At 49.7% G+C, this 8,983-nt stretch overlaps 1 protein-coding gene across 4 annotated transcripts; it reads left to right on the top strand.

Moving 5' to 3' along the window:
* The first annotated feature begins 99 nt into the window (after positions 1–99).
* RNF214 (ring finger protein 214) lies at positions 100–8,952 on the top strand. Of its 4 annotated transcripts, XM_031599899.2 has the most exons (15): positions 100–189; positions 261–462; positions 692–751; positions 1,601–1,741; positions 2,419–2,558; positions 3,474–3,542; positions 4,354–4,450; positions 4,722–4,810; positions 5,249–5,339; positions 5,795–5,893; positions 6,250–6,626; positions 7,126–7,261; positions 7,563–7,670; positions 8,028–8,123; positions 8,697–8,952. In XM_031599899.2, the coding sequence occupies exons 1-15, from the start codon at positions 137–139 to the stop codon at positions 8,760–8,762; spliced, it is 1,824 nt and encodes a 607-aa protein (XP_031455759.2). In that variant the 5' UTR covers positions 100–136; the 3' UTR covers positions 8,763–8,952. The 4 variants fall into 4 exon arrangements, with proteins under 4 accessions (XP_031455759.2, XP_089979489.1, XP_089979490.1 ...); XM_090123363.1 differs by having other exon boundaries at positions 8,028–8,952; XM_090123364.1 differs by lacking the exon at positions 692–751 and having other exon boundaries at positions 8,028–8,952.
* The last annotated feature ends 31 nt before the right edge of the window (positions 8,953–8,983 follow it).

Genomic DNA, 8,983 nt, shown 5'->3' with positions numbered 1-8,983 from the left:
GCGGCCTCCGCTCCGCAGGGGGGCGCCATCGCCGCGGGCACTTCCGGCGGCGGCAGGAAGAGGCGGGGCGGGGCGGGCGGTGCGCGGGCCGAGCGGCGCCGCTCCGGGCCCAGCCGCAGCCTCCGGTCGGGCCGCCATGGCGCTGGAGCAGGCGCAGGCCGAGGGCCCCGCCGCCGCGCCGCCCGCCAGGTAGGCCTCGGGGCCGGGCGGAGGGGCCGCGTCGCGGCTATGGCGGCGGGTGACCTGTTTGTTTCGCACAGCCTCTCCGCCCCGGAGAGCCCCGGCGAGGCGGCGCCTGGTGGAGAGGCGGAGCCCGCGGCCCTCCCCGGTGAGGCGGCGGGAGGCGAGGGGGAGCGCGGGCCGGGCGGCGGCGCGGAGGCCGCGGGGCAGAGCGAGGGGAAGGCGGAGGAGAACGAGGCGGAGGAGGCGGCCGTGAAGCCCTCGCAGAACATCGCGGTGCAGGTGGGCGCGGGGCGGGGGGGAGAAGCGCCGGGCCGGGGATGTAACGTGGGTTGGTGGGGAGGGGCGTCCCGAGGCAGCTGTTAGGTGAAGGAGTGAAGCGGTGTGTTGGCGGGGAGCGGCCCCTCGCGGCTCTGAGCTGTGGCTTTGGGATGCCTCCGGCGCTGGAGGTGGTTGGGGGGAGGTCGGGGTGTTTGTGGGGGGGTCTAATGGGAGCCGTCAACCTTTACAGACTGACTTCAAAACGGCCGACACGGATGCGAACACAGATCAGGACATTGAGAAGAACCTGGTGGGTACTGAAGCGCTGTGGTAGGTCGGGGTTCTGCTGCTCCTGCTCCCACAGCGCGGCTGCAGGGGGCGATTTGTACCTTGTAGCTGTGGGAACTTATGGGTGCTCAGAAAGCTCTTGTGGGGCTTCAGCAGTCAGGAACGCGATCCGAGTTCTGAAAGGCTGCAGAGCAGTGGTGGTGGGGGTAGCATCTGTGGGACTTGGTAGCTCTAATGTGTCTTATGTATGAGCAAGAAAGATCCTCTTGGCAATTCAGTGAATACGGGGTGTGAATCTTGGTCTGTTTCTGGCTCTGTATTAAGTGGAGCATTGCTGGTTTGGTTTTTTCTAAATATCTGGTTTGTTTAAAAAATAAAAAGAAAACCATGAAAAACATTTCCCTCCACCGCTCACTACATTTCACTAATTTGACTATCAAGGCATCCCAGGCGATTTGAAAATGCTCTCAGGATGTTTTATGGTGAAATTGTAGCAGTGTATACGAGGTAGCTGGAGGCAGAGTTGTTCCTGGCACTAGGCATCCTGGTGCTGCCTCCCCTGCCCTTCCCACAGCACAGGATGTTTTTTTCCCCCTTTAAATACCAGCTTTGGCTTCTTGAGCTGTCCTCTTTAGAAGAGGAAATGCAGCTCTGGCTGCAGCTTCAGGCAGCGCTGCCATTTGTCTTCTCTGACCTATAGAGTGTGAGCTTTGATGGTGGGAGTCATTAAGCCATGGTTCTGCACAACTTAAGCCTTGGCATCCACTGGGCTTCTGTATACTGTTCTGCTGAGTTTTCCTGTTTGTGTCCACGCTCTTTGTGGTGTGATGGAGGGGAAGGGTTCTCCTTGAATTTCTGCTCTCTGCTGCAGGACAAAATGATGTCTGAGAGGGCTTTGCTAAAGGAACGGTACCAAGAGGTGTTGGACAAACAGCGGCAAGTGGAGAACCAGCTGCAGGTGCAGCTCAAACAGCTCCAGCAGCGGAGGGAAGAAGAGATGAAGAACCACCAGGTAATTAGCAAAGTCTGCTTTCTGTTTATCGTGCCCGTTAACCCTGCCAGTTATGTGTTTGAGGTGGGCTGATTTGGGCCTGTGCTGAGGAGCACAGTGAGGTGCAAAGCGTTGTAAGAAGTGGCAGTGACATGCAGCACGACAGTTCTCTCCTTGTATTAAAAGTGTATTTTACAGCATTAAGGATTGATTCCTGCTCAGATCTGGGTGTTGAGCAGTTTAGAACTGTGAAGCATCTTGCATATCTGATGGTCTTACAACATCTCTTTAACACATGCAAGAGTTTTTCCATAGGAAACTGATGGGCAGAGTGGTGTGAAGTGAGAATTATCTCTGTGCCGTTATTTAGATGTCTCTAGTTGTTGCCAGTGGGTCCCTAGCTTGAATGAATGATTCACAGCTAGCTCTGTGGAGTTCAGATTAACACAAAAGGTATCATGAGTGGCTCATCAGCTAGAACTAGTCCTCATAAGGAGACGGGAGAACCTGTAATTCTGACCTTCTGTCTGTCTCCTGGGTTGCCTTATAATAAGCTCTATGAACTGAAAAGAAAGATTTTTATGTCTGTAATCTTAAAATCTCTCCAAGTTTGTTAAGAGAATAATGACTTTATAAACAACAAAAACTGCTTTTTGAGGATTTTGCTCTTTACTTGGGTAATGCTTATGCTACTATAGGAGATTCTGAAAGCAATTCAGGCAGTTACGATCAAGCGGGAAGAGACAAAGAAGAAGATGGAGAAAGAGAAGAAGGAATTCCTGCAGAAAGAGCAGGATCTGAAAGCAGAAATTGAGAAACTCTGTGAGAAAGGCAGAAGGTACTGGTATGAAAAAGCAACTCTTTTTTTAGGAAGGAAAGTATAATTTAACTCTGCTGTATACCTCACTAAGTAAAAGAGGATCACTTTAAACCTTTGGAAGAAGCACATGTTTTTGTGAGCATGTAAACATGATCCCAAAAAGAAAATTTGAGCAGGATGTGGTGGTTTTACCTGTTAGGTGTATGTGCAAACAGAACTTGGCAGTTCCGCTGTGCTCTGTGTTCTGTCTTTCAGAATGCAGAGCCTTTCAGCAGGAAGCAGGACAGTTCATTGGCAGTGGCAGTGTCTTGTTTCCTGTAGTAAATTTCAGTGTTTCCTGTTGTAAAATTCCTATTTTCTTGTAAATTTCCTGCTCAAATAGCCTACCTGTGCCTAATGGTTTGAAACACTCTGCATCATTTATGCTTTGCTTTCAGGTAGGCATCATGCTCTGTGCAAAGAATCAGATTCAGAAGGGTTGTAAAGCAGGCAAAGAGCTTCAGGTTCCTTTGAATGGTGAATTGGCACTTTTATGGAGCTGTTCTGTGATGTCTCAGAGATCTGACTTTTTAATTTGAGGCTAAGTGACATTTTTGCATAAGCTGCTTTAGTAATGACTCCCAGTACTCAGCTCTTTTCTCCCTGAATGAACTGTTGCAAAGCTCACACTGTCAGAGAGGCACAGTTCCCTGTGCTGGATCCTGGATAAAAGCCACAGTCTTTGCTCACTATTGTGAGACAGCAAAATTTTTGCTCTTGAGGATGGTAGTGCTTGTTTTCAAACACGTAATGTATAATTTGGTCTTCAGAGTGTGTTGTGAGATTGAGCACACAGCTGTGCAAATACACAGTGGAAAGGTGAGAAGCGTAGCACTAGTGACTGTGTGACACCTTTGCAGTAGGTGACTCCATCTGTTCTTTATTCTTGTGCAGGTTGCTGAAGGAGCAGGAGGAGAAGGAAAACAAGATTGCTTCTCTGATTGCAGAGCAGTCTGATGAAAAGTAAGGCTTTTATCTGTTACCAGATTAATGTTGTTGAACATTCTTGTACTGCTGGTCATTTTGTCTTGGATTGGCTTGTGGGATAGGCTGGAGGTGGTGGTCTAACAGTGCTGTCCAGTTATACATTCTAGAGGTTTAATCTCCCCTTCCAGCAGGTTTGTGCCACGGCCTCTGAATTAAATCCTCTTTGATCCTGGTCTCAAGAAGGGTTCTTGATACTTGTGGCATAAAGATCCCATGAGATTGGAATTTATGCCTAATGGGTTGACTCAGCTTGTAGCTGCTACTTCTGACTGAATTTCAGCTTCCTAAAAAATCAGGCAAATCTATTTCTTCCTGCTGTTACCTACAACTGCCCAACTACTTTAAACCTGGACACATTTCAGGTATTTTAATGCTGCACAGAGAAGTTCCAAACCCAGTCACAGGTGGAGAGGGCCATCTTCCTATTTCTTCAGGACTAGAGTGACTTTCATCTACGTATTAGTTCAGGTTGCTTCCCAGAACTGTGCACTGTTTCCTGGAGCTGGCCAGAATTTTGGTGAAGGGAGTTCTTTCCTCCCCTCTTTGCTAAACTGTACGCTTGTGTTTGCACAGTATTTGTTTGCATGCTCTGCAACAGCTCACTCTTGGGATTCTGACTCATGCAGCCTTGGGAAATGTCTGGTGTCACGGTCTGGAAGCTGCCAGTATTCCACAGTTCCACTCCATCAAGAGTTGCAGGGATCAATTGGCTTTGTGGGAGTTTACCGGATTTCTTCTTTCAAGTGATTCCAGTGCTGAAGCAGACTTGTTCTGTTTCTGCCTGCAGGCAGCTATGGGAGATGGAGCTAGATAAGCTGAAGAACCAACACAATGAGATCAACAGGAACATCCTCGAGGAGACAGAACGGGCCTGGAAAGCAGAGGTTAGTAGATGACTTTTTCCTCTTCAGCTAGTTTGCAGGTGTGTTTTTGAGATTCTGGATCATTAATGACAGATTCTGTGAAATTAAGAGCAGCTTAAGAGCATGAGAGCAAGAAAAGGGTTAAGCAGATGTCAGTGCAGTAAACATTAGTTGGGATTGATGCCCCAGTGCATACAATGTGGTGCTTAGTGAAGAGATCACGGTCAGGGTATTGCAGCAGGAAATGAGGGCATACAGAAACTGCTCTTCATGTGAGGCCCCTCTGTGCCAGATCCTGTCCCTGGAGAGCCGAAAGGAGCTGCTGGTGTTGAAACTAGAAGAAGCAGAAAAAGAAGCAGAGCTGCACCTCACCTACCTCAAGTAAGTCACTGTAGCCTCAGAAATGAAAGGGTAATTTGAATGTACCTATGTGCCTAACTCCTCTCCCTCTACTTACTCTGACAATTTGACTGGAGTGGTTCAGTTTCCTTTATTCATTTAATGTGATTCAGTAATGTCACGGGATGGAGTTATTTGGCTGTGCTTACACATTTCCTGTTACTGCTCATCTGCTGTGTAGGCACAGTATTGACTGTAGTGTTTGTCTGTGTGCACCAGATCAGTCTGTACTGTGGTAGCACCATGCACTATTGTAGGATTCCTCCTCTGGGTTTGAGATTTTTTTCCTCCCCAGCCACAAGAGGGGACCCCTGTTAGGGGAAAGCAGAAGGACTTGGGGAATTGGTTGCTTCCAGCTGCTCCTGCTTTGCTGCCAGCGACAGCATGCTTGCAAGAGGGAATGTTAAATTGTTCTTGCAGGTCTGCACCACCAACACTGGAGACCATGAGGCCAAAGCAGGAGTGGGAGATGAGGCTGAACAGGATACGAATGACTAAGGAAAGTGTCCGAGTAAGTTCCTGTCAGACAGCTCCCTGCTTGAGCGCGTGGTTCCCATCAGTGCTACTTCATGTGCTCAGTTGCAACTCTCTTTGGGAGAAGAGTAAGACCCAGCAAAGAGGTTTGTGTCCCAAAGCATAGCACAGTCAGTCAGCATTTGTGAACAGCTGCAGAGCACTGCCTGCGTTCAGACTCATGAATGTGGATAAGCCATGTGGATATGAAAGCAATGTGTTGGGTTAATAACAGAGGCAGTTACTCTGTTTCTCCTTCCAGGTCCTTTCTCATTCTCTTCAGTCCTGCAAAACTAAGCCATGTCTGCTTTGGGGCCTGCAACCATTCTGGGGCTGAGTGCTTTGTTGAGGCAACAGTGCCAGGGGAATTTGCCTGTTCTAGGCATTCAGAGCCCCAAAATTCTTTAGGCGGAGGCTTTGATAAACATGCCTGTTTTCTTTTCTCTCTTTTAGGATCAGTTCAATGACCACATTCAGATGGTGAGAAATGGAACGAAGCTGAGCAGCCTCCCACAGATCCCAACCCCAACACTGCCACCTCCACCCTCAGAAGTGAGTGCCTCTCCAGTCTAACAAATACAAGCTTTGATTGCTGTGAGGCTCTGGGAATAGCCTGTTTGCTGGCTTGTAACTGGCAATGTCTATGCTGAGTCCATAAAAGGGAACTCTGTAGGATTATACTTTTTGGAATTCTCTGCTTGTCCTTTGAGGCAGCTGTCTCTCTGGACTCACCTGTTGCCCCTGATGAGAATGGGCTGCATGGCCCTCACTTGCCACGAGAAGTGTAATGGCCAGTGGCTGTGGCTCAGCTCAGCTTCTGTCTGGTTAGGGAGGAAGATGCTCAGCTGTGCTTTGAGATGGATTTACTCTAACCAGCCTTTTCTTCCCCCTCTGTTTTTCTTTCTCAGACAGATTTCATGCTGACGGCATTCCAGCCCAACCCATCCCTTACTCCCAGGCTCCCATTTCCCATAGGACCGGTTCCTGTTCCCATGGTCATGCCAAGTGCTGATCCTCGGGCACTCTCTTTTCCTCTCCTGAACCCTGCAATCTCCAGACCCAACCAGCCTTCCCCACCGCTGCCTGCATCCCAAGGAAGAAACAGCCCCGTCGTGGCATCGCTTATTGGCACACACAGTCCTCACATGACTCCTGCAGCCTCCATCCCTCCTCCACCAGGCCTGGGAGGAGTTAAGGTTACTCCGGAGTTTCACAGGCCACAGCCAGCAGATAAGCTGGAGAAGCTGCTGGAGAAGTTGTTGACTCGATTTCCCCAGTGCAACAAGTAAGTGTCTCATGGTGTTCTTCCCTGGGAGTGAAAACGTGTGGGTGAGGTGTGAGCTGGGATAAGGGGAAGTGAAGCTTGTCTGGAGCTTGGGAGGTCTGGAGAAACATAAGGGAAGTCTGAAGACAAGGGGTGGGTGCTCTCTGTCAGTAAGAAAGATTTGGAGCTTTAGTTAAAAGACAGCACTGACACCTGAAAGCAGCCAACAGCTCTCCTTCCTCTACTGAGGTGCTGTAACAGGTGGGCACTGTCTCTTGCTCCAGCTGGGATTTCCCTCACTTCCTGCTGTTTTAGGGACAGAAGCTCAGCATGTGATGCATCTCATTTGGATGATTGAGAGCACATATTCCTCTGCTGTGATACAGCCCTCCCCTGGTGCTGGGGTGGCTGTCTCACATGGAGCACTGTTGCAGGTCTTTTGATGGAGGGGTCCCTTGTGGGGAGACTGCTTGGCTCACTGGTGGTGGGTGGGAGCTCTTAGCAGGCTACTGTTCTGCAGGGCCCAGCTCACCAACATCCTGCAGCAGATCAAGACTGCTCGGAGGACAATGGCGGGTCTGACTATGGAGGAGCTGAACCAGCTGGTGGCAGCCAAGCTTGCGGAGCAGCAGGAGCGGGCAGCAGCTGGGGCTCAGGTAGGATTCTTGGGGTGGTGTTGGGGGGCATGCCAGGCTTCTGGCAGGGGGCTGCAGGGAAAGGGAGCCTGGGTGGCAGAGAGAAGCGAGCAGCTCCTCTGGGTGGCAGAGAGAAGCGAGCAGCTCCTGTTCCCTGGCTCCCTGCAGTCTGAGCTGAATGGGGCCCATTGTTGGGACCACACAGAGCTCAAGCTTGGGTTGTGTATGCCAGGGGAGCAATTTTTCCCAAAGGTAACTTAGAGTAGCACAACTGTACTTTACTTCTGCACATTTCTGATATGTCTGGTTTGTTTTCCCACAGCCTCTCAGTCGAATCAGGGCACCCATGTTTTCTGCTCCACTGCCTCAGATCAGCACGCCAATGTTCCTGCCCCCAGCCCAGGTAGCTTACCCTGGAACAGCATCACATGTAAGATTTTGTGTTTTTTTTTCTGAGTGCACTTCACCATCTCCAGGGAAAGCCAGCTGGAGAGGGAGGCCTTCTGAGAAGTGGCCAAAGGGATGAGCTGGTGAAGCAGGGACCTACCTCTCTTTCTCCTCGCATAGCTACTCAGGCTGGTGGGTTAGAAGGGGGAGGGTTAGAAGCATGGGTTCTTCTGTGCTCTGCATCAAAGGAGGAGAGAAAATGCTGTGGGATTGGTGTGCAGAGGGAAGAACTGGGCAAACTGGGGCCCCTGGCAAGACCAGTAGCTGCAACACTGAATATGTGCAGGTGTATCTGTGTAGTTTAACTGTCTGTTTTGTGTTCCCTTGCTGCTTGATCCAGACCCCAGCTGCCTGTAAGCTATGTCTCATGTGCCAGAAGCTTGTACAGCCCGGCGACCTTCATCCCATGGCCTGCTCACATGTGCTGCACAAGGAGGTAAGTCCTTCCTTGCTACGTACATCTTCTGTGTTTCTTAATTATGGTTCCCAGTACAGATTCCTTTCCTGGGTCCCTGGCCGTATGTAATGAGTTCCTGTTGTATGGAGACTTTGCCAGGAGAAAGGTATGATCAATCAATTGACTTCTCTGTGTCCTGTCACTTCCCACTGCTCTTATCTGAGCCATCCTGAATGGCCGTTTGGTGGTGGCTTTAAGAACAAGGCTATCCTTATTCGGCCTTGGAGCTTGTGCTCATTTTTAGGAGGGTTAAATCTTGGCCTTTTGCATTCCTGGAGGAGGAGAGTCTGGGAGGTTATAGAACACAGGGTGATGGAGAAAGCTTGCACTCTCACCTCATTGCTGGTGCACTGCAGGCCTGTGTACAGGAGCTCGGTTGAAAAGGGCTCCCCTGTCCCAGTGACCGTTTGACTGAGCTGTTCCTAAGGAGCAAATAAGCCATCCCATAAAACGGATGCCCTTTGCCATCACTTCTGGAAAAGTAACGCCACGCTACGTTCACAGCACTTTTGAGTTGTGCCAGTGGCTCTTGACTAATTCTCTTTCTTCCAGTGCATCAAATTCTGGGCACAAACCAACACAAATGACACTTGCCCCTTTTGTCCAAGTCTCAAATGACGGCTACTCGAACAAAGTGGTCCCACGGGAAGAGTTGCTGTGAATAGACAGGATCAGTTCTAAGATTTCTACAGTTCTATATTTATACGACCATGTATACACATGTACATTTTTATTATATAGGTAATGTGTGTATAGAAAGTCTGTATACATACAAATTCATAAATAAAGTGTGTATATTATGCAGTGATTTGGTGCTGCTCCTTATTAGTTTGTAGCCT

The sequence above is a fragment of the Phasianus colchicus genome, chromosome 23 (genome assembly GCF_987193195.1).
Source record: "Phasianus colchicus chromosome 23, bPhaCol1.hap1.1, whole genome shotgun sequence".
NCBI lineage: Eukaryota > Metazoa > Chordata > Aves > Galliformes > Phasianidae > Phasianus > Phasianus colchicus.
Note: the sequence above shows the minus strand (reverse complement) of the source record. Positions and strands in the feature narration are given on the sequence as shown.